Source organism: Canis aureus, chromosome 10 (assembly GCF_053574225.1).
Source record: "Canis aureus isolate CA01 chromosome 10, VMU_Caureus_v.1.0, whole genome shotgun sequence".
NCBI classification, from domain to species: Eukaryota; Metazoa; Chordata; class Mammalia; order Carnivora; family Canidae; genus Canis; species Canis aureus.
Genome location: NC_135620.1, coordinates 39,985,197 through 40,011,876, shown reverse-complemented (window position 1 = coordinate 40,011,876; position 26,680 = coordinate 39,985,197). Strand labels below are relative to the sequence as shown.

The 26,680-nt window shown below is 37.2% G+C and overlaps 1 protein-coding gene across 4 annotated transcripts in view; it reads right to left on the bottom strand.

Annotated features, from left to right (window-relative positions):
* ADAMTSL1 (ADAMTS like 1) overlaps positions 1–26,680 on the bottom strand; it is an 873,417-nt gene that overhangs the window by 323,800 nt on the left and 522,937 nt on the right. For all 4 annotated transcript variants that reach the window (XM_077912089.1, XM_077912090.1, XM_077912093.1 and 1 more), the window contains 2 exons: positions 25,095–25,222; positions 2,046–2,091 (listed from right to left, as the gene is read on the bottom strand). In XM_077912089.1, coding sequence (XP_077768215.1) covers positions 2,046–2,091; positions 25,095–25,222 — 174 coding nt within the window. The remainder of the gene's footprint in view (positions 1–2,045; positions 2,092–25,094; positions 25,223–26,680) is intronic.

Genomic DNA, 26,680 nt, shown 5'->3' with positions numbered 1-26,680 from the left:
GTTTACCTGCCTCTCTCGTGTTCTCTCTTTTATTTTTAAGATTTTATTTATTTGTTCATGAGATTGAGAGAGAGAGAGGCAGAGACACAGGCAGAGGGAGAAGCAGGCTCCATGCAGGGAGGGAGCCCTATGTGGGATGCGATCCCAGGTCTCCAGGATCACGCTCTGGGCTGAAGGTGGCGCTAAAACGCTGAGCCACCCGGCTGCCCTCCTGTTCTCTTTCTGTCTGAATACAGACATTCACTGAGGTTCTGCGCTTCTCTCTGGTTAGGATTCTACATGCTCTACCTAAGGAACTATTTCTAAATCTTCAAATGTTATACATCTTATTTGTGTTTTTCTGTGGCTTATGCCTTGATCGCTTTCCTAAGACCAAATCCCCATTGCAATAGTTGAATATACCACCTATACTGGCCTGCAAGTCAAACTCTTTAGTGTTCTTACGTCAAATTGGTCATTTTCCTCTCCCAAACCTCCTACCAACGCTCCTGGTTTTGATAATGGTATCCACCATTCTTCCAGAGGCCCGAGTGTCCATTTTAATTCAGCAAATTTCTATTGTGTGCTTAATATGTGCGAGTCAACATTTCCAGGCATGGGGGATAAAGGGGCGAACATGAGGCATGAGGCTCCTATCCTCATGGAGTTCACATTCTAGAGTGTGGAAACAGAAAACAAGCAAGTAATCAAAGAATATAAACTTTGGTAGAGATTAGTTCTACAAAGAAAGTCAAAGTACTGTAAAGGAGGCAGACTAATTGCTGTGAGAGATGGTGGGACTGGGCAGTGGGACAAGCACATCAGATAAGGTGGTCGAGGAAACTCCTCTGAGGAGCTGGTAGCTGAGCTGAATGGAATGAGGAAAATGTGAATCCCATAGAGGAGAAAAGAGCTCCTCTAACAGAGGATGGGCCAGCCCAAGGGCTCTAAATATGTATACACCTCTCTGTTTCCTTTATTCTCACTTCAACTCATCATTCTAATTTAAATTACTTGTGAAGTCTTGCAAAGTGACCTTAATTTTTATCTGTCAGGTACCTATTTCCTTCTGGTGTAAGCCCTGTTTGTATCTTGCTCCCCACTCATTTCCTGTTCTGGAGTGTCCTTCATATCGTTACAGAATTCATCTGCCTGAAGTGAAATAATATCATTCTCTTGCTCCAAAGCCTCTAGTGATCCCCCATTATTCACTGAATTAATATCAGTTTGGAAGACTAACATTCAAATCTGTTCAAGTTGTAACCTCAGAATATCTTTCAATTATTTTCTTCCATACTGCCAGGCACAATCCTATCCAAATTTGTACACAGAGCACACCTTGAACATTTTCCTCATCCAAAGTTGCCCATTGCGTCCCCTTTACTTGGACTGGCTGTCACCCCCTCACACTCACTGTGGATCATGTCACAGCCCTCTCGGTCCTCTAAGCCCCACCTCAGATCATTTTTCCTTGAAGAGCCTTCAGATGCCTCTCCACTTTTAACCCACAAAGAATTTTATACTTTTCTTATAGCATTTGTCATACTTTGTGCTAGAATGTGGTTATTTGCACATCTATCTTCTCTCTCTGCATCTTACTTTATCACAGATGTTTCCAGACAGTGACCACATGTTATTATTCCTTGGACTAGTGTAATGCCTCACACATAGTTGGCACTGAACAGTATTTGTTGAATGAATGAATGAATTTGTCAAATCTGAGTTTGATTAATATCTATTTCACAAGACCCCAGTGGTTTCCCTTTTATCATTCCTCTTCTTGGTTCTCAAGGGACTTAGATGTGAAAAGTCAGAAAGCAGAAAAGAAGTAGAGTCCCTGTTTTGAAATAGTCTAGTTAGTTGAAATCTGGCCAACTCATTGAAAGTTTATATTAAGGAATATTAAAAATATCTATTTTTTTAAGGTTGCATAATCACTATAGTGTGAGATAAATAACTCTTACCGAAACAGTAATTAATTTCTTGTTCAGGATACATAAAACTGCTTAGCATTATTCAGTTGTTTAAAAAATACATGATCACAGTCACAGGAACACAATACTTACCACATTACTGCATGTTCTATATCGGATATTTCTTCCCTCACAGCTCCTACATGACAAAGGAGAAACAAACTCATTACTACCTGTGAAAGGCTCAAAATTGAAACGATTTGCTTATAAAAGCAATTTTCTCTTAATTCTAATGTACAAGTGTTTCTTTTCTTTTCTTCTGAGTAACAATGTTCTTAGAGAAGTTCCTATCAAACACTAAACAGCAGATCTCAAGAAGTTGTACATGCAAACTGATTTTTCCATGAGGGCTGAAACCTAACCTTCGTTTTGCTTCAAAATTTTTTTACAATAAGCACTTACAGTTGGTGCTTATTTAACCAAGTAAGTAAGTCAAGGTTTTCTGAAAGTGAGTCTTCCTAATTATTTCTAGTATAAAACCTGAAGAGATATTTCACTGAAAAAAATGTAGATCTGGAATATGGTAAAAATGAGACTTACTATTCAACATGTCTTAAAATGATACACTTAATACCATGAAAACACATAAATTATTTTTATTTTTAAAATACATGCTCATTGTAGCAGTTTTGGGAAAGAAAGATTATATAAACAAAATCCCCTATAGTTGTGTCATTTAAGGATAATCACTACTATTTTGGTTTTATTGATTTCTTCTCCGTGTGAAGGAAATCACATCACCTATACCATTTTGTAGTTTGGGTTTTTTTTTTCCACTTAAAATTTTTGGAAGCATTTTCCCATACTCTTAAATAACTTTAAAGACATAGCTTTGAGAGCTACATACTATTCCATTAAATAAGGTAACATAATTTGTATAATTATTCTTCCATGACTTGTCATTTAAGTAATTTCCAATTAGGGGCATGATAAATGATAGTGTGATAAACTATGTCCGTGTATATGTTTTATCCAAGTTTCTGACTGTGGCTGTAGGATAGATAAATTTCTAGAAGGGGAATTACTGGACTAAAGGGAATGAACTTTTATAAGGCTTTTGATAAATATTGCCAAATTGCATTCCATAAAAGTTGTACCGTTCCATACTCCCATCAGCACTACATGGGAGTTTCCATTTTACTGAATTTTTGTGAACAAAAACAATTCTTGATTAAATATTCAATGATGACACTTAAAACAAGGACAGCAGTACTTTGCTATTTGCAAAATAAGTCATACTTTTTACAAAACAAGTAAAAATATAATCTAAAATGCTGAGAGAATGGTTATATATAACTAATAGTTATGAAATCCCAGGTACATTTCTAGGTTTGTTATATGTATTAATTTATTTAATCTTAGAAAACTCGGGCAGCCTGGGTAGTTCAGCGGTTTAGCGCCACCTTCAGCCCAAAGCATGATCCTGGAGACCCAGGATCAAGTCCCAGTCAGACTCCCTGCATGGAGCCTGCTTCTTCCTCTGCCTGTGTCTCTGCCTCTCTCTCTCTCTCATTCTCTCTCTCTCTCCCTCCCCACCCACCAGTCTCATGAATAAATAAAATCTTTAAAAATAAATAGAATAAAATAAAATAAAATAAAATAAAATAAAATAAAATAAAAATCTTTTCAAGAACCCTGGGAGATAGGGTACCATTATTATACCTGTTTTATAGATGAGAAAACTACAACTTAGGGATGTTAAGTAACTTGCCAAAATCCCATAAGTATTAAGTAGTAGAGATGAGCTATGAAGTCAGGCAATCCAGCTTCAGAGCTTACACTCATAATCATGATGATTTACTACTTCCTAATTTCCCTGTTTGTTCTGCAAATATCCATTGAGCTTTTATTATGTGCTAGGCTATGCACTTTCTTCTGGAAATACAAAGAAGAATGAATATGATTTTGTCTTTGGTATTAAGAAAACCACTCCTGGAGTTATAATTCAGTGTAGGAAAAACTAGATGGTATTTGTATTAGGTCTTAAGGATTTCATCAAATAGAGAATAGTATCTGAAAATATAATTACACCAAGACTGTCTTAAAGAGATAGAAAGGTCCCAGGCCTCAAGACTTGACTGTGAACAGTCTGACATAATAACACGCATTAGCAATAGAATGTGGGAAAGGAAAGGAAGGGCTGGCCAGGCATTACAATCATAGAAAAGAAGAGAATGACACAGATAAGTGGATGTTAGTGCCCAGCCTAGCAATGTCCCAGGCAAAAGGCCAATGAACTTCATGTCCTCCAGGTCCCATTGGCAAGGCTGTTGCTATCATGATATAGATACCTCATGCTAACTTAGCTGATGCCAATTAATGTTGTATTCATCCCAGGAATACCCCTTGCTACAATGCCACGTTGACCCAGCAACTTGCCAAGAGTGATCTGGTTTCTCGGGACTACTGAGAGGCAGAGTGTGCTTGTTATGCTGACGTGGGTATTTTGGTCCATGTGGTAGTCCTATTTTTCATCATAAGTTAATAAATAAACTAGCATTCTAGTTTGAAACATTAATCTCATGTGTCAAAGCATTGTTGAGTCCACCTTCAAGAAAAGGATCTGTTCTTGGTATGATTGCTGAAAAATACCAGGTTTCTGAGGCTAAAAAGATAACTAGGCTCCAGTTGATGGTAAATTTACAAGGTAATGAATTCTACAACCCACAGGCCTCTGGTCGCATGCCATTTAGACACTGGTCTTGGCTGGATATGATAAGTTTTCAGTTTTGAAATTCTGAGTACATATGTGTCATGGTATAATGGTTAAGAGTACCCACTTTGAAACCAGAATGCTCTTTATGGAATCTTGATTTCTTCTGCAGTTTCAATATCTCAGTTTTATCATCTGTAAAATGGGATAATATTATTTATCTCCTGGGATTATCATGAAGATTAACTGAGTTAATATTTGTGAAGTACTTCCAGTGGTACCTAGCACACAGTAAATATTATGTAGACACTTGATAAATTAATTGCATAATAACTATACAAATATAATAGATATTGAAGAAGTGTTAAGGATATGTGGAGAAGAAACCACAGGCAAAGGCATAGAGGTATAAAAAGATAGAGTTTTGCTTTATTGGAATTTGGGGTTTATGTGGGGAATTATAGATGAGAGAAATACCTTCTAATTTTGAACTTGGCAATAGACAAAGGGGAACCACCAAGGTTTTAAGACCTTAAAGCTCTATGTTTTTCACCTCCTTTTGTTTTCTTTTCCTAGACTTATCCCCCTGAAAGGAATAATGAAAACAACTCTAAATTAAGAGTTTGAAGATGTAGGTTGTAGACTTTGCATTTCTTGCATAAGCCTGTTGCCCTCTCAGTGTCTAACCCTTCTCAGCTGTCAAATATATGTTGGAATGGTAGGGCACAAAGCTGTGATTACTAGCTGAGATAATTTATAAAAGCTCTGTTCAAATGCCAAGGGGTTATTATCAAGATATCATTTACTAAAAACCAAACCAAAACAAAATAAAAAAGCAGAAAAATATCTGCTTCAATAACTTAAACGAGCCTTTCCCCATGTATTTTCAACTATAAACACATGTTTTAAAAGCATTCTTGAAAAATAGGAGCTATAAGCACATCATAAAAAGATTCTTTAAAATCCTTATTATTTAGAAAAAAAAAAACAACACAAAAACAAAGAATAACACTTGCTTCAATTTCCAAAAAATATCCTGTAATTGTCTAACACCTCAGATTGATTTGCAAATAATTTTATCTTTCCCCTGAATTAAGCCTTCCCTTTACTATACAGTATTACTTTATTTAGTGAGAGCTTCTTTCTTTGGATTATTTATTTATTTATTTATTTATTTATTTATTTATCTATGAGGGACACAAGGAGAGAGGCAGAGACATAGGCAAAGTGAGAAGCAGGCTCCTGGCGGGGTGCCTGATGCTAGACTGGATTCCAGGATCCCAGGATTAAGATCTGAGCCAAAGGCAGACACTCATCCACTGAGCTACTCAGGTGCTCAAGAGCTTATTTCATTTAACTGACTAACAAATGATATTAAAGCAGTCATGCTGGATTTTGGAAAGGTCCTCATTACCGAAAAACATTATCAAATTGTGGGTAACCACAGTAATTCTAGCCCTTCTGATATATTGAGTGCCTTCTACAGGTATCTGGCCCAGGGTTACATAGTCTGTGTACATTATTAAGAAGCTTCTAACAGCTCTGCAAGTTTTCATCATTCCCATTTAATAGATGAAAAAATTGAGATGAGAGAACCAGGGTCTGGAACCCAGATTTCCCTAACTCTAAAGCATGTAAAACAATAAAAAATGGAACAAGATTTGCTTAAGATGTGTAGAATATTAGTACTAGATGAAATCTGGGAACCAAGATGAGAGTTGGGCGGGGGTTACCTGCACCTAACTGTTACCATATAAATTTATCAGCTGCTCTTCAGTTCTGGTAAATTCACTTCTAGTAAGTAAAGGATACTTAAACACGCATTGTACATCGGGAACATCTCTAAGAGAACCACGCTCCTCTATAAAAAGTAACATGAAAGAGGGGATCCCTGGGTGGCGCAGTGGTTTGGCGCCTGCCTTTGGCCCAGGGCGCGATCCTGGAGACCCGGGATCAAATCCCACGTCGGGCTCCCGGTGCATGGAGCCTGCTTTTCCCTCTGCCTGTGTCTCTGCCTCTCTCTCTCTCTCTCTCTGTGACTATCATAAATAAATAAAAATTAAAAAAAAAAAAAGTAACATGAAAGAACTTCGGTGAAGAGAAGCTTATACTTTTTGAAAGTTCAAACTGATTAAACCAAAATATACATTTTATTTAAGTTAATGAAGTCACTATTCCACCACAAGGATTTGATTCATGCCAAGCGTGAATTTCTTCATCCAAGGCATTTATCTAGACACAAAAGCCTCAATTGGGGATCAAGCAGTAAAAAATATTTTCTCCCTTTCTTTAACAGTTTGTTAATATAAAACAGCCAAATGGTTTCCTTCACATTTAAACAAAATAAAATTCACCTCTAGGAATGAAAACAAGCAGAGATTTCAATCCAAAATGGTTTCCGAAGCAAGTTCCATAGCAAGCAATGGGTTCCGAAGCAATCTCTGTTATAACTGATAACAGAGATTTTAAATAAATGCATCCTCTCGATGTAAACTATAGAAGAGTTTCACGACTTAGCTCACCAGTGAGCTAAGGGCTGTGCCAGTTAAGGACTCAGAACTGGTTCAAGTATGAAAGAACAGAACACAAATATTCAAATATATTCCAAACCAGATTTGTATGGAAAGTTCCTTCTATGTGTTTATTTATTTATTTTAGCGCTTTACTTCTAGCCAGTCATGTATTAATTTTGACTTAATTCCTTCTCTCAAAAATGGAAATCATCTCAATGACAAGCTATTCTTTGTGAATTATTCAGACTTTAATTCACTTATAATGAGATTAGTGTAAGCTTGAGGCACACTTTATTGGTCTCTAATTAACACACAACAAACCATCTGAACTCTTCCAGTTCTTAAAATCCTGATATCTTTGTTTCAATTACCATAATTTGACAACCATTGAAGAGATGAATTACCATGGAAAATTAGAAGCTCCCTTTCCAGGCTTTAGCATTTTATTGGCCCCTACTTCCCCATCCTCCCACTTACATAATTTAAGTCTTTAACATAGGGAGGCATATTCAATTTATCCCTCACTAAGAATTTTAAAAATGGGCATAACATCAGTTTTTAAAATTTATTTATTCATGACAATTTTATTTATTTGTTCATGAGAGACAGAGACAGAGACAGAGACAGAGAGACAGGCTCCATGCAGGGATTCTGACACGGGACTCGATCCCAGGTCCCCAGGACCACACCCTGGGCCAAAGGTAGGCACCAAACCACTGAGCCATCCAGGGATCCCATAACATCAATTTTTACCTCAAAATTCTTCTCATCTCCTCCTAAGCCAACAGATTCTTCTGGGGCTATAACCAGACTCATCCTTGGTGTCAGGAAAGTGTTTCAGGAAAGTGTGGTAACCATGTGTTTAAGACTCCAGGATTCTTGGGGCACCTGGGTGGCTCAGTAGTTGAGCATCCACCTTAGGCTCAGGTCGATCCCGGGGTCCCAGGATGGAGTCCTGCATCAAGCTCCCGGCAGGGAGCCTGCTTTTCTCTCTGCTTATGTCTCTGCCTCTCTCTCTCTGTGTCTCTCATGAATAAATAAATAAAATCTTAAAAAAAAAAAGACTCCAGGATTCTTAAATACTGCTCAAGAGTGCTGCTCAGTATGAACCAACCAGGTTATTCTATTTCTTGGAATACATCCTGGTTTTCAATTATGGACACATGGGCAAAGAACTTTAAAATACTACCATTCCTCTGTTCATCTCTCTCTTTTTAGTTATCCAGAAGGAAACCAGAAGCTCTTCACAAGAGGACAGGTATAAAACCACATTGCAGTTGAAGCTGACAGAAGGACTCTGGGGTCCTTCAGACTGTGGATCCTAAAAGGAGCATAGTTGAGACAAGACAAGAAGACTTACAGCTGGAACCAAGGCTCTGGGTAGTATTGGTGCGGGTTTTCCTCCCTTACTTCAATTTGAGCCTCGCAGTATTCACTGGAACTCTCTTGCAGGAGGATGTCCCCAAGGAGCCATTTAAAGCACTTCTACATTTCTGGGATTTTTTTTTTTTTTTAACAAAGTCCTCAAGAGGAATAACAAATTCTGAAAACACTTGAGAAGACCAAGTGCAAATGCACCATTGGGCTGCTTTTCATTTTCCACAGACACATTACTGTAAGAGGAAACAACACTTGATACCAATCAACTTAGCTATTAAAAAGGAAGTTACGTGAACCTCTGGACCCTGTGTGTAAAGCTATCCTCAGATGCTCACTGTCCTCATCCATGGGTCAAACCAGATGATAAAAACTAAGGTTTAGAACGTGGAGTCTATGCATCACAGATGGTTAGTGGTGATCTTGCCTTACAGGGTGTAGAAAAAGGAGTTAGGGGTCATGCCACTGTGGTGGGTTTCCTAAGTCCTGTGTTCTCTTCTTTCCTTTAGCTCTGTTTCACTTGTTTGTTTAAAAAAAGTAATTCTTTAATGCCCTGCATTTTATGTTTATAATATTCATTTATTTAAAAAGATTTTATTTATTTATTCATGAGAGACACACAGAGAGAGGCAGAGACATAGGCAGAGGGAGAAGCAGGCTCCATGCAGGGAGCTGGATGCAGGACTCAATCCCCAGACCCTGGGATTACGCCCTGAGCCAAAGGCAGAGGCTCAACCACTGAGCCACCCAGGCATCCCTATAATAATTATTTAATTCTAATTTAGAATATCTTTCATGAGAATAAAAATGAGCCTTGTTCATGTGGAAATTTTATTTGTGTGGTGCTTAGTCTCAGCAAGAGGAGCAAGTTCAGCACCACCCCTTCTTCAAAACGTATCTACATAAAAACAGAGTAGAATGGTAGCTATCAGGTACTGTGTGTGTGTGTGTGTGTGTGTGTGTGTGTGTGTGTGTGTGTAGGAATTAGGGAGATGCAGTTTACAAACTTGCAACTAGTAGATAGATAAGTCCTGGAAATCTAATGCACAGTATAGTGATTTAAAAAATACTGTATCATAAGCTTCAAAGTTTCTAAGAGGGATCTTAATTGTTCCAACCATAGAAATGAAATGATTATGTGACATATTAGAGATGTTAGCTAATAAAGAACTAGTAATCATACTGCAATATATAGATGCATCAAATTAACATGTTGTATGCTTTAAAATTTTTATGATATACCTGATATGGAGTTAATATTCAAGATACATAAAGAATTTATACAACAACACCAAAAAAATAAAGGAAAAAGAAAAAAAATCTCACTAAAACATAAGCAGAGAACCCAAATAGCATTTTTCTAAAGAATACATACAGATGGCCCACAGACACATGAAAAGATGCTCAACATTATTAATCAACAGAAAAATGCAAATCAAAACCACCATGAGATATAACCTCATAACCATCAGAATGGCTAAAATAAAAAAGATAAGAAATAACAAGTACTGGTGAGGATGTGGAGAAAAAAGAACTCTTGGGAACATAAATTGGTGTAGCAACTATAGAAAAGAGCAGGAAGTTTCCTCACAAAATTAAAAATAGAAATACCATAAGATCCAATAATTCCACCGCTGGGCATTTACTCAAAGAAAAGGAAAACACCAATTTGAAAAGATATAGGCATCCCTGTGTTTATTGCAGCACTATTTACAATAGCCAAGATACGGAAGCATCCTAAGTATCCACTGATTAGTGAATGGATAAAGAAGATGTGACATATATATGCAAGGGAATATTATGCAGTCATCACAGAGGATGAAATCTTGCCATTTCGAACAACATGGATGGACCTAGAAGGTATTATGTTAAGAAAAATAAGTCATACCGACAAAGGCAAATACCATATGATTTCACTCATATGTGGAATCTAAAAAACAAAACAAATGAATAAATAGTAGAATCAGACCGATAAATACAGAGAATGAGCTGATGATTGCAAAGCGAAGGGGCTAAGAGATGAGAAAAATGGGAATAAAAACCAACAAATCAACACATCGCATACCTTAAACCTGTACAATGTTATATGTCAGTTATATCTCAATAAAAACCTATCTACAGATAACCATGTTTCTATTATATATTCATTATATACTCCAATTCTGAACAATTGGAGATGTTCTAGTATGCATCGCCAGTGAGTGCTGTATTAATGTTAATAGATTTCAAATAATTTTTTTTTTTTTTTTTTTGTGAAAGAGTGAGAAAGAGTGAGAGCAGGGGAGGGGCAAAGAGAGGGGAAGAAAATCTCAAGCTCTGACTCAGGGCTTGATCTCAGGACCCTAAGATCATGACCTGAGCCAAAATCAAGAGTCAAACAATTAACTCTACCCACCTGCAACAGCCATGAGCTCCCAGACCACCACCTAGCTCAAGTAATAAGAAACTTGCTCACTAAATTCTTCATAACAAGTAATGTTTACAGTGCCTGGGTGGCAGTCGTTAAGCAGCTGCCTTTGGCTCAGATCACGATCTCAGGGTCCTGGGATCGAACCCCACATCAGGCTTCCCACTCAGCAGGGAGCCTGCTTTTCCCTCTCCCTCTGCTTCCCCTCCCCTCATGAGCTCTCTCTCTTTATCTCTCTCTCAAATAAATAAATAAAACCTTAAAAAATCAAACAAGTAATACTTAATCTGGTGATACTTGCCAATGAGAAACCAACCTTAAACATTAAAAGGTCTTGGGATGCCTGGGTGGCTCAGTGGTTGAGCATCTACCTTTGGCTCAGGGCAAGATCCTGGGGTCCTGGGATCGAGTCCCACATCTGGCACCCCACAGGAAGCCTGCTTCTCCTTCTGCCTATGTCTCTGCCTCTCTCTGTGTGTCTCTCATGAATAAATAAATAATAAAAACTTTTAAAAAGTTAAAAGATGTCTTTGAAAAAAAAAATAAAAGGTGTCTTTGACCTTTGCAGCAGACAATGTTTTTCCTCTTTGAGGTTAAATCTCCTTCCTTAGACAAAGCCACCAAAATTCTGGAAATAATGCATCTGCAACACATAGAGCCAGCAAGGAAAAGTACCCTTGAAACATGGGAGAGATAGGTCTTTGGTGCTATGGGACTTTCAAAAGCATGCATAAAAAATATCTCTTCTTTTCAGCATTGAGTTGCAAGGTTCCCTAATCTCATGCAGAATGGCCTATTCATTTGGCACTGCCTCTTGTGCATGTGATACATCACGTGGCTCGAACAGATTAGTGCTAAGGGAGAGATTTATTTTTTTTTCTGAGTAGATAGATATACAAGCCAAACTATTATGACAACTTGATAAATGTAGCTTTTGAAAATGCTCTCTGTCGTAATAATACAACAAACAACAAGAAGGCATGCTGCCAGGCATCATCCATCAGTAGGTGAGCTGGCTGGGAATAGACACAGCCCTGGTGTCACACTAGCTCTTCTCAATCTGCCAGAGGCTCTAATGTGGCCTAAGAAGCCAAAAGAATAGTTGGCCTGAAAGCTGAATTTTCTAAGCAATTTTAAACAGAATAGGGGGTAACAGAGGCCCAAATTTTAAAATGGTGCTATAAATGGAGGCCTTGACTTAAAAGTGTTTCTTTGGCATAGGTAACATATTTTTGTAACCTTAGTTTTATAATTCAACACCTCTGCTCTCTACTAATCTCTCATTATAAAAACATTCTGAATGCTGTGCCAGCTTAGAGACCCTGGTTTATGAATATAGAGAGGGGTTACTAAAACTTCATGTAGAGAACAAATTCAGTATGAATGGAAATGATGGAGGTTTGGGGAAAACATTCTGAGAAGACATCCCCTATGTTTGCTTGATCTTCTCTCTACCTTATGAAATTAAGGAAATCTTCATTGACTTTTACAGATTCTCTAGCAGCAGCTAAGAGGCTACAGAATTGTTAAATTAAAATGTAGACTCACATGAGGATATTATACACTGAATTTTGGAGAGTTTCAAGTTGGTTTATTTGTTATTATGAGTGTTTGGGATGTTCTAAATTACAGCTAGAAAAATCTCTGCCAATTTTTTTCCAAACAAGTATGATTTTACATATCTCTGCCTGTTCTTCAAAGACAGACATGCTACAACAAAGCATGAGTTTTCACAAATATGGGCTGAGGTTATGAAAATGAGGAGTACACTCATGCAATCAAAAAAGAAAAAAGCAAGAACAATGACAGTGTAAACCATAATGATCATGCCTAACTTCTAATGAAGCCAGAAACTGCTCCAAGCACGCTGTTCAGAAAATCTAATGAGAAAATGTACAATAAGCAGTCTAACAGTGAAAATGAGCCCCCGTGCAGGGTTTCTGGCTAAGAAGCTTTTGTATAATGCTTTCAGATTTATAGTCATTTAACACATTTATTGAGCCTCTAATCTGAACCAGTACTATGCAAGGTACTGTGGAAAACAGAAAAATGATGACCTGACTCTTTTGAAGTTATAATTTAGTTGGAAAAAAATACATATGAGTCCACCTAAAACACACAACAGTATACTTCATAGTCAATAGCTAGTGGGTATGATCTGGATACTAAATCCAAAAGGAGCTGGACAAAGGGACAAGCTGGTGAGAGAGAAGGCACCATATTAGGTGCAATGTCCGATATGGGCCATGTGTGTCCCAAGAGTGTGATGGGAGAAAGGGTTACTCAAGAAGGAGCCTACAGTAGGTTCTTGGCCTTAATATTCTATTCAGTAAATTTATCCAACCCTGAACTGGATAGGTACCTACTCTGTGCAAGGCAGGAAGATATAAAGAAAAGAAAGATAAAACCAGTGCCCATAAGCTGATAGTATAGAGGAAGACAGTACTGTCCACATAAACACAACACATGCCAGTTTATGTAATGGTAATTCAAAGTGGTGTGAACAAAAAGGACTTATAAGTATAGCAAAGTGAGACTAAGGGACACTGCTGAGGATGCAACTTTAAAGCACATCAAGAATTTTGTTAGCTGGGCCTGGGCATGGAGGGGCATTGGAGGTAAGTGGCTCATTAGAAGAAGAGGTGGAGAGACTAAAAGCAGTGTGGTCAGCATTTTAAAGGACCAGGACATCCTGCCATTGTCCAGGACCATTTTTCACTTAAAAAAAAAACCCATATTTTTGGTTTTTTTAATTTACTCTTCTCCCCCGCACCCTAGATTTTGATCTCTGAACCCCAGTGCCTAGCAAAGTGCTTGGTGTTTGGGTTATACTCCACAAGCATTTCTTGAGAAAAAAAAAAAAGAAGGAAGGAGGGAGGGAGAGAGGGAGGGAGGGAGGGAGGGAGGGAGGGAGGGAGGGAGGGAGGGAGGGAGGAGGAAGGAAGGACAGGAGGAAGAAAGGAAGGGCAAGTGGGAAGAGAGATGACAGAGAACAGAAGGAAATGCTGTCAGGGGAATTTCAGGCCATGAAGAACTGTTGACTGAGTATTTGCTCTAGGTTTTGAATCTTGAAACCTGATTAGAATCTTTCTACAATAAAATGAAGATGAAAAGTGTAAAATGAAACAAAATAGTTACCAGAGGAAAGAAACTCTGGCTTTTTTCCCCCCAGACTGTTTATTTTCACATATTTACTAAGTTGTATTTGTCACTGCGATGTATTTGCTCCCTCTGGAAGATGGCGGGGTGCAGGGCAGGGGGCTTGCTGCCTTTGGCTCGAGATTCACTAGCAGGAAGGACACGCACTTTATTATACATACACACATGCCATAAGCTTTGCAAATGATCTTACATTTGCTCAGTAGCCAAAAGAGGCGAAGAATGAGAATAAAAACAAATGTGTTTTAGCAACATCAAGTCCAACTTTTCCATCTTCCCCATGAGGAAAATGTATATTATGAAACTCTAGGACTCTCACAACCTCACCCGATACAACCCTGGAGCTGGGAATTTATGAATTATTTTGGCTAGAGACAAAAGTTCTTCAATCCGCCCATATCACCCAGATGTCCATTGCAAGATGGGGGCCTGGAGAATAACAACATTTTTCTTTAAAACCATTCATATTAAGAGCAGCTTTTGTTCCTCTTCCTATCTGGCAGCAAAATGGGTTTTGACTGCATATGTGGAGGAGAAAATCTCTCTGTCTCAGGCTCACACATTCAATTTTAGAGTTGAAGGACATCTTAGACATTTGTTGGATATAAATACTTATTGAACAGCTATTCTGTTCCAGGCACTATCCACTTGACATCATGGATGAACAAACGAAACCCCAGAAAAACTACAAACCCAATCCAGTGTCACATAGCTAGAACATAGTGGCGCTAAGACTCAAAATTATTAGTTTGATAAAAACATAAAGGAGATAGTCTACAAAATAGGTTAAAGGTTCTCAGGGAGGTGGTGAAACACACTATTATGAGAGCCAGGCTCCCAAGCAGTGCCTCTCTCTCACTAGGAAGGGATCTCAATCTTGACCAGTGAGTCCTACCCCAAAACCTAGAGGTAGGATTGGCTGTACAGCTACTTAAGGTTGGCATATGTAGTTATGGGTTGCAGCTAATGATCCCACATGAATATGTGTTACTTAGTATTATATACTTATTCTTTCTGTCTCCAGGTAAAGCATCCTTCCCCCAATGTATGCAATTCTGATGACTCTTATCTTTAGCTCGTCATATCTGGTGTCCCTTTAATTTCTATCAATCTCTCTCTCTCTCCCTTTATCCTTCCTCCCCTTGCCCCTTCCTTCCTGCCAATCCCTTCTGCCCCATTGGTTGAAACTAAACAAAGCAGGGTTAGATAAACTCCTCTTTTCTACTGCACAAATTGGGCCCAAGCAGAGATAACAGAACTCAAGTACTCTTAGGGAGCATATTCAGGGTAATGACAGATGCTGATTTGAAGGTAGAAAGTTAAACTCTACTCTATGGATAAGAAATTTCATGAACTGAAGGGAGGTGGATCCCAGAGAATTTGCAAAAAATACTCCAGTCACTGGGCATTACCTTAGTCATTTACTAACAACCTGGAGGCATAAAGGGTCATACTTGTAAGCTTAATAATGGAATGGAAGGCAAGTTGAGAATTTACTTAGTCTATTTGCCAATTTGGGCAGGTTGACCTTGATGAATACTAGACAACTGTGTAACTATTCAGAAAAGGTATTCCCTTGACTTGCAGAAGGGCAGGAACAATCACTACTTCTATGTCCTAGTACGCTGGTGCCCAAGACTTTCCTCCCATGCTACCAATTGGATCATTTCATAGAAACTTGAGTGAGGAATGGAAACAAATACAAATTTATCAGAAAATCCTTCCTCTTCAATAGAGTAGCAGTTTTAACACTGGATATACATTAAAATTATTTGGAGAGCTTTAAAATATTTTATTGTGATTAGGGCTCCACCCCAGAGATTTGAATTTAATTGGTTTTCAGCAGGGCCTAGATTTTTTTTTTTTTTTTTAAGATTTCCCAGTGATTCTAAAGTACAGCTAGGGTTAACACCATCGCCACATATGTATTACCTATTTACAGAACTGGGTGAAATTCTCTTCTTAAAATATTTCGCAATTACAATCAGCAGAAACTCAAATAGAAACTTAATAATTGGTAAATCCCCCAAAGCAGGTGCTGAACCTTTGGGCCTTTTATCCTGAGTTATACCTAGTAACTTGCCTATACAGGGTAGATGTTCAGTAAATATTTATTAGCTGTATGAATGAAAATTGAGAAGATTCACTCTCAGACGGTTTTACATTTTTAAGAATTTACCCATTTCTTCTGGGTTATCCAATTTGTTGGTATGTAATTGTTCATGATAGTCCCTTATGGTCTTCTAACTTATGAGGCATCCACTGTAATGCCTTCTCTTTCATTTCTGATTTTATTTGCATCTTCTCTCTTTTTTTCCCCTTAGTCTAGCCAAAAGTTTGTTGGTTTTGCTTATCACTTCAAAAAAAACCCAACTCTTAGTTTAGTTGAATTTTTCTAAGCTCTATTTGTTCTTTGTTTTGTTTTGTTTTTAAAGATTTTATTTATTCATGAGAGACAGAGAGAGAGAGAGAGAGAGAGAGAGGCAGAGACATAGGCAGAGAGAGAAGCAGGCTCCATGCAGGGAGCCCAATGTGGGACTTGATTCTGGGTCTCCAGGATCACACCCTGGGCCGAAGGCAGGTGCTCAAACCGCTGAGCTACCCAGGCGTCCCTCTAAGCTCTATTTGATTCATTCTGATCTCATCTTTATTATTTCCTTTTTTCTGATAATTGTGGACTTAGTTTGTTCTTCTTTTTCTAGTTCCGCCCAATAAGAAATCAGAAGATTGAATCAAAAATCAAATATCTCCCAACAAAGAAAAGCCAGGACCTAATGGTTTCACCAGTGAATTCTACTAAACATTAAAAAATGATAATACCAATTCTTCTTAAACTTTTCCAAAAAATAGAAGGGGAAACACTTCCAAACTAATCTTATGAAACCAGTATCTCTCTGATACCAAAGCCAGACAAGTATACTGCAAGAAAAGAAAACTATAGGCCAATATCCCTAATGAACATGGTTGCAAAAATCATGAATACAATTCTAGTCACCTGAATTCAATAGCACATTGCAAGGTTTATACACCATGACCAAGTAGGGCTTATCTGTGGGATGTAAGGGTGGTATAACATATATAAATCAAAGTCATACACCGCCTTAACAGAATGAAATGTAAAAATCATGGTCATCTCAGCAGATGCAGGGAAAAGTTGACAAAATTCAATATCTGCTCATGATAAAAAAAATAAAACCTCTAAAAATAGGTGTAAAAAGAACTTACCTCAACACAATGAAGGTCGTATTTGAACAACCCACAGCTAACATCAAAATAATGGGAAAAAAACTGAAAGCTTTTCCTCTAAAATTCAATATACACAAGAATGCCCATTTTAACCACTTCTGTTTAATGTAGAGCCAAAAGTCTTAGTTACAGCAATTAGATATGAAATAAGAGGCATCCAAGTCGGAAAAGAAGAAATAAAATATTCTCTGCAGATTACATGGTCATATATGTAGAAAAACTTAAAGATTCAGCAACAACAAAAAACTACGATAAATAATAAATTCAATAAAGCTTCAGGATACAAAGTCAACATAAAAATTAACAGCATTTCTACACATTAAGAACAAACTACCAGAAGAGGAAATTAAGAAATTCCCATTTACAACACCATCAAAGAGAATAAAGTGCTTAGAAATAAACTTATCCAATTAGGTGAAAGACTTATACCCTGAAAACTATAAAACAATGATGAAAGAAATTAAAGGCATATATAAATGGAAAGATAACCCATGTTCACAGATTGGAAGAATGTCCGTGATACTCAAAGTGATCAATAGAGTCAATACACTTCCTATCAAAATTCCAATGGCATTATTTACAGAAATAGAGAAACAAAGCTATAATTCATATGGAATTTCAAAAGACCCCAAATAGCCAAAGAAATCCCTAGAGAGAATAAAAAAGTTAGAGGTATCACACTTCCTGATTTCAAACTATATTTCATAAATACAGACATTTAGACCAATGGAGCAAAACAAAGAGCTCAGGGACACCTGGGTGGCTCAGTGATTAAGCGTCCGACGTTGGCTCAGGTTATGATCCTGGAGTCTTGGGATTGAGTCTCACTTCAGGCTCCCTTCATGGAGCCTGCTTCTCTCTCTTCCTATGTCTCTGCCTCTCTCTCTCTCTGTCTCTCATGAATAAATAAAATCTTTAAAAAAACAAAACAAAACACAAAGAGCTCAGAAGTATATTCACACATATATGGTCAACTAATTTTTGACAAGGGTGCCAAGAACTCACAATGGGGAAAAGATAATCTCTTCAATAGATGATGTTAGGAAAATTGGATATCCACATTTACAAGAATGAAATTGGACACTTATTCTCACAGGAATACAAAAATCAACTCAAAATGGATGAAATACTTAAAAGTAAGACTTGGAACTGTAAAATTGCTAGAAGAAAATAGGAAAAAAGCTTCTTGACATTGGTGTTGGCAATGACTTTTGTCATGACACCAAAACCACATGCAGCAAAAACTAAGGTAAGTGGGACTAGATGAAACTAAAAAGCTTATATACAGCAAAGGAAACAATCAACAACGTTAAAAGGCAATCTACATAATGGGAGAAAATATTTGCAAACTATATACCTGATAAAGGGTTAATATCCAAAATATAAACTCTCACAATCAATTGTTAAAAACCAAATTATCTAACTAAAACTCGGCAAAGAAATTGAACAGACATTTCTCAAAAGAAGATATACAATGGCCAACTGGCACATAAAAAGGTGCTCAACATCACTAATCATCAGGGAACTGCAAATCGAAACCACAGTGAGATATGAGCTCATACCTGTTAGAATGACTATTATCAAAAAGACAAAAGTAACAAGTATTGGTGAGATGTGAAGAAAAGGGAAACTTTGCACATTGTTGATAGGAAGCAAATTGGTAAATTGGTGAAACTATTATGGAAGAATATGGAGATTCCTCAAAAAATAAAAAATACAAACTCTATAGGACACCTGGGTGGCTCAATGGTTAAGCGTCTGCCTTCAGCTCAGGGCGTGGTCCCGGACTTCCCAGGATCAAGTCCCACATGGGCTCTCTTGGAGGAGCTTGTTTCTCCCTCTGCCTATGTCTCTGCCTCTCTCTCGGAGTCTCTCATGAATAAATAAATAAAATCTTTAATAAAAAAAATACAACCACTATATGATTCAGCAATTGCACTTCTAAGTTTATGTATCAAAAGGAAATGAAATCTGGATCTTGAAAAGACAGCCGCACCCATTTTCACTGCAGCATTATTCATAATCACCAAGACATGGGAACAATCTAAATGTCCACTGACAGAGGAATAAGTGGTATACACATGCAATGGAATATTATTTAGTCTTAATAAAGAAGGAAGTTCTGCCATTTGTGACACCATGGAAGAATCTGGAGGATATTATGCTAAGTGAAATAAGCCAGACACAGAAAGACAAACACTGCATGATCTCACTTATAAGTGGAATCTAAAATAGTGAAACTCATAAAAGCAGAGCCTAAGTATAATGGTATTTTACCAGGAGCAGAGGAGAGGGAGAAATGAGGAAGTGTTGGTCAAAGAGTACAAAGTTTCTGTTATGGAAGATGAGTGACTTTGGGAGATTTAATGTATGCATGGTGGTAACAGTTAACAGTTTAGACTGTATTGTATACTTGAAAGTTGAAAGAAGATACCTCTTAAATTTTCTCAGCATATACATGCACATACAGTAATCTATATATTATATAGGTGTGATAGATAAGTTATTTAGCTTCCTTGTGGTGATCTTTTCACAATGTATAAATACATTGAAACATTAAGTTATATACCTTAAATATATGTTCTTTTTATGTCAATGGTATCTTAATAGTTTAAAAAAAAGAAAATTGAAGAGAAATAAAAACTTCACACGGGCTATTGAACTAGCCAAATAAAGAATTTTTAAATAAACAGAAAAAAGACAGCCAAGAGTTACAAATTCCCAATATGGCTAGTAAAGGTTGTGGACATCAAACATATTGCCAACCATTTTTTATTCTAACAAACAGGTTTATGGGGTAACATAGGCCATAAATTGGTTCCAAACATTCAGTCTTTGGACTTAGTGTATTCTCCTGAAAGGAGATCAGATCTTAGAGAGGGGGAAAAAGCATCCCTCTAAAGATATATGATCTGGATGATTAGAAGTCCTGGTAATACACTGAGATTAGGCTTTAACCTGGAAAGTAAAAGGAAGGCAACCACAAACTCTTAAACATCTGAAGTGTGAAATCTTCCCTAACACAATGAAAAGAGCATCTCATATGAATGACAGAGTAATCAGATCCATTCTGAACTTGTATATCTTTCCTTTAAACAAAAACTCAAGCATTTCCAATGAAAACAAGGCTGATAACATATAACACTAGATGAATAACAGATAAATCTTGCTTTAGGGCTCATTTTAGCTGAAAGTTCTAAAACCTCTTAAAACAAGTACTGTGAACCTTAATTGGATGTTATGATAGAGATGAAATGATTTTAAAAGAAAAAAAATATTTCAGAAGCCAAATCTTAATGTTAAAATTTTTCTTTTGGTATTTATTATTTTATGGTGTAGAAGTTACTTGCTAACTAAAGTTTATATTACTGTAAGTATCAATATTTTTATGGGAGAAAAATTATGTTTGCAATTAAAAATTCTGAGGAGCAGCCCGGGTCGCTCAGCGGTTTAGCACCGCCTTCAGCCCAGGATGTGATCCTGGAGACCCGGGATCGAGTCCCGCGTCGGGCTCCCTGCATGGAGCCTGCTTCTCCCTCTGCCTGTGTCTCTGCCTCTCTCTCTCTGTGTCTTCATGAATAAATAAATAAAATCTTAAAAAAAAAATTCTGAGGAGTTAACTTACTTTCCCTTACCACAATTATGAAATGACAAGTTTGAATGATCTTCCCCATTACTGTGAGATAAGACTCCTTGAGGATGTTTATTTTAATTTTTCCATATTTATATTGACAACATTTTGGCAGCCACATCCCTTTGGAATAATATCATAATCTTCCTTTTTTTAGATACCTCCACAGTGTGATGATATCATAATCTTCTTTTTTTTAGGTACTTCCACGGTGTGATGATTTTTTTTCTTACTCATCTAATAATTTTATTCAGCTCCAAAAATTATATTCAACTAAAAAAATTCAATGCAAAATTTATTAACTCTAAAAAATGCTTTCATCCTTTATAAGCAAGCCATTTTTTTGCTATTTGGATATATATAAATTTGACAAGCCCTTCATTTAATCAGTTGAGATTTAACAAAATATTCTTACTCTTAATATATTAATCTATTAATCCATACTATTTGTTAGTCTGGAGATTAATTTGGCATTTCAGAATGTAAAAAATGTCATAAAAGACCTTTAAGTCTTCTTCAGGCACCAATATAAAGGTTGACACTGCACGTAAGAGCGTCCAGCTATCTGACTCATTGCCATTTCAAATGAACTGCCATTTACCCCTTTGACCTTGGTCTTGGCACAGACGTAGTACAGTGGTACATATGATGTTACACACAGTATTCTTAAGTGCTTTATGCATCTGGAATTCCTTATGGGAAAACTTAAATTAACTGGCTGAAGACAAAGCTAGAGCTCTCAGAGACAGATCTTTAGTATCAAATTTAAAAACTATATGCTTAAGTAATTTAGGCTGAAGAAGGATAGTTTCCACTAAACAAGCCACACTACTAGATCAGTCAGAAAAATGCATTTGTTAAAAATGTTATTTCAGAGTATTTAGTGGGGGAAAGTGAAGAAGTAGAGAAAAGCAGCAGCTTCTCAAGGTAGTTGGTACACTGTTTAATTCACTGAAAATAAAGAACCGTCATAAAGTACAAGTACATATATTCTATTTTCTAATTAGGAAAAAAAAAACCCAAACCAGACATTTTGATGCAAAAGTGAAAGCAGAATTAGTGATGTAAGATTAGCGAGAGTCATATATTCAACTGGGTGTTGAATGTAAGTGATAAATCACTAAATTCTATTCCTGAAACTAATATTACACTACATGTTAACTAACTAGAATTTAAATAAAAATTTGGGGAGAAAAAAAGTTGCATTATCAGAGTTATTCAATGAAACTTAAGTAATCTTATGGAAATTAGTAAAGGTTGTAGAAAGAAAGTTTATATGGTGCCTTCTCTTATTGGTCAAACCAGGGTTGCAAGTAAAGGCAATTATCAATGCTCCAATATCAGAGATTGGGGAAATTAAGCCTTCCTTATTTTCTGTGAGCCGAGAAAAAGGATAGGGGAAAAGCCAAAGAAAAGATTCTGCTCAGTATCTCCCTGGGTCAAGGCTTTTTCTCCAGCATCAAACACCACCAGTGAGAAGAATGAAGGATTTTATATTTAATGCTTGTCCATATTTTCACTCTGCTTTCCCTCCACTGATTTTTATTTTCCTGAACTCTTCAAAAGATCACTCAGAGAAGATGTTCTCAAACTCAGAAAGTTAACCAAGCCTCTTCACAAGCTCCCCATCCATCACAGAACATAATTAATTCCAGAAGTTGAGCAGTTGTCCTTTATTCCATAACATCTGAGTATTTTAACTGCTTTTACAGTTCTATCATATTTGGAATAGAATAATTATTAGCTGATAGACTTAAAAATATCAGAGCTAAAAGAGACCTGTGAGAACATATCACCAGGCTGGAAAATTGGTCTGGCAAATTAATTCAACAGGTGGATAGGATTTATTTGGGCTGAATTTGAATGCTTACCAGTAGACTATAACATGTATTCTACAGGGCCTCTAAGGACATATATATTCATAACCTCTGATCTTTCTCAAGGGTATAAGGTGATCAAATTAAATTTGAATGTCTAAATGTAGAATGGAGATGAAAGAAAATCCATTAAGCTGATTAGCTATTCAAAATGAATATGAAGGCCACAGATGACCATCCACAGAAGGCTGCTGGTCTGCCCTCCCCTCATTGTTTTAGCTTCCTATCCAGCCTAGTATGAGTTTACTTAATATATATATTTTTTCAATATTTGAAAGTCAAATGAAGACATACAGCCTATATGTTTACATTTTTATAATTTACATTTTACTTTTCCAATGCCTTGTGAGTAGATGACAACTGAAATCCTCAATAGTATCTCAATAAAACGCTAACAATTAGAGTATTAATTTACTAGGTGAAAAAGAAGTAATTGTGAATTTCACATAACATCAATACTTGATGCTTTGCTGAATGATAAAATTCTACCTTTTGTTGCACATCAGTCTCTTATTCAGTACAAGAGTCTCACAATGTGGCATTCACATCAGAGAGCCAGTATGAAAATTCTCCATACACTCCTTACCAGTTTTGTGAGACACATGTTCTGGATCAACCCTATAGAATATTCAAACATGGCCATTTGAAAAAACTGCATAATAGGAACATTTCAAATTTGTACATTTTGGCTTTGCTGATGTATGTTTGTTATCAGTTATATCTCATGGCACTATCACCATGTAGCATCATGCAGTGCAGATGTAGGAAGTTTCTGATATTTAAGACTAAGAAAAGAGGTGAATCATAAAAGTAAAAGGTCTGTTTTTTCCTAATCAGCTCAGAGATCTGGCTTGATATGAAGCAGGCCTCCAAAGATGACAAACATGCTAGTGGATGCAATCCAATAGCTCCATCTTCTGAGTAGACCCAAACACCAGTGTGGTTAAACAGCAAAATTGATCTGGTTTCTTACAGGATATGCCCTTTGGCCAGGTTTCCCAGGGTACATCATTTCCACTGGGATCTGCCTGGAACCAAAATGGTCTCCAGTTATCAGTGGATTCAGTAAAGGAAGACCTGTCAGATCATGTGCAGGCCTGGATGACACAGAAAGGAATGAGACTCGAACTTTGAATTCAAGAAATTTTTACTCATTAGAGTATGTTGACATTTTTCTGAACCTACATCTTACTACTTTCCACTCTTCATGAAAAATCTAGAAGAATCAGCAGATATATGTATGTTTTTTCCTTCTTCAGTTTCATGTTTTATAATATACGGCAATTTTAATCAAACCTCTTATTTGTCACATATAATACTTTTCAACATCAAATAAAATTCTTTCATTAAAAAATATTACTATTGTGCTTTGTATTTTATAGTTTGGAGAAAAATCTAGTCATAGACCACACAGCTCAAGATACAGTTCTGAATTATTATTCTTCCAAGTACAATGCCTCAGGCCTTTACTTTCAGCTTAGCAACCATTAGCCACTATCCACCTTCACCACTGCTCTCACTCCCATGCCCAATTCCCACAGCAGTTTCTGTTTTTCCAAATCTCCTCATATGCAAAATTCATCATTCACTGAACTGAATAACCTTAGGGAACTTCCATCCATTATGACATCAAAACACCAAACCCACATATCAGTCATTTGCAAAGTGCTTGATAGCAATGGAATCCAACATAAACTCATATGGTGTTAATGTTAAAATGGTTGCTGGTTTTGCCAGTATAATTAAGGCGATTCAATAAGCATAATGTATCATAAAGCTTTAATACATGAGGTCCATTTCTAATTACAAATCCTCTTTCTGGTTCTAACATGACCACAGAGGGACGTCTGGGTGGCTCAGGGGTTAAGCGTCTGCCTTCGGCTCAGGTTGTGATCCTGGGGTCCCAGGATCAAGTCTCATGTCAGACTCCCTGCATGGAGTCTGCTTCTCTCTCTGCCTCTGTCTCTGCCTCTCTCTCTCTCTCAATTTGTATCTCTCAGGAATAAATAAATAATATCTTTTAAAAAATTAAAAAAAATAACATGACAACAGATAAAATTTGCTTGGTAAATGAGATAAATTCTATATTGCTTAGTACATAGAAGTATATTAATAACTGAGCTATAGATGCATAGATTTAATTCCTGGTAACTTCCTTTCATCTGGATTTATGTGCCACCAAATGCTCTGCATACTCCCAACCACAAAAGTATGCACTGAACCTGTTACTGCTGGGTCTTACAAACTCCCCACTCATCCTAGGGGGGTGCAGGACTTACTTGCTGCTGAGGCAGCGTCTCAAGGAGTAGGAGGCTCCTCCCCCGCAGGTGCGTGAGCACTCACTCCATGGGCCCCACGCATCCCACAGGCCATCCCGGTCCTCTTCAGAGCGTGCTGTCCTGGAGCTCTGTGAGAAAAAAAGGATGGTCAGTATCATGTCCCCAGTGACCCGTGAAATGTGTCCTAAAGTGTGGGTGTTCTGTATGTCTATATATGGTAGCCTTGCTGGAGATGAAAACACTAAGCAGATTCTTTCCAATTTAATAATGTGTGTATGTTTGCAGAGAGGACTATTTGATTTTAAGTTTAAGGACCTAGGGTCATGCCTGAAAGGGACAGAGATTGCATAATGGAGCAACTAAAACAGGGAGCAAGAAATAAGAATCTGGGTAAGGGGTAGATACATCGAAGCCACATTTTGCACTGAAGTCACAATTTTGCCCAAGGAGCATAAGTCTACTCATCTACTACTGCTTCGTGAAAACAGAGAAACTGCTCTCAGAGATGTTTCTGCTCTGAGAAGCTTGAAATGTGTTTATCAGCTTAACCTTCCAAAATTTAACAACTCATACAACTGACACATTTTTTTTTAAGGGAGGAACATCATTTCCAGATTTCAGACTTGTTAATTAGAATAACTACATGAAGTAACCTCAGTAATGCAGGGACTGCCTCTTGACACTCATAGATTTGCTTGTTACTGACAGGCTTCCTAGTGAAATCTGCACCTACTATATAGAAAACTGTTTATGTACCCATCTCCATGTTAAGCCTTACTTTTCTCATAAGAGGCAAAGATAAAATTTGTGCCATAGGCTCTGGAGTTAGAAACTGCCTGGGTTGGTATATGGATTCTGTTTTTACTAAGTGTCCTTGAACAATTAAATTACCACCCGCCTACACTAAAATTTCCCTTTTTATAAAATGGGGATAATATTATAACCATGCTACTACATGCACACACACACACACACACACACACACACACACATACATACTCTGTAAGAAGATTGGCTAAATGAACTTAGCCTAGGACTAGTTTCAGAGTAGAACATGAATAAATATTACCCACAATTATGTTATTATAAATCGAGAATGTCATATACATACATGCACAGTCGTATTAGCCTGCTTAAGCTGCCATAGCAAAATACCAGACTGGGTGGATTAAACAATAAAAAATAATTTTCTCATAGTTCTGGATGCCAGCATGGGTGGCTCCTGGTGAGAGCTTTCCCCTTGGGTTGCAGAAGGCAACCTTCTCACTGTGTGCTCACATGGCCTCCACTTTGTATGAGGAGAGAGAGAGAGGAAGAGAGAGAGAGAGAGAACGAGAACAGAGCAAGTTCTCTGGTGTCTCTTCCTCTAAAGACACTAATCCCATCATGAGGATCCCACTTTCATGACCCCCATCCCAACTAATTATCTGCATTGCAATCACACTGGGGATTAGGACTTCAACATATGAATGGTGTGGGGGCCACAATTCAGTCCATAGCAATGGTTCTACAAATAGTGAATGTAAACTGGGGTCAAATTATTTTACTGAGTAAATTAAACATGATATCCAAACATTAAAGATGGC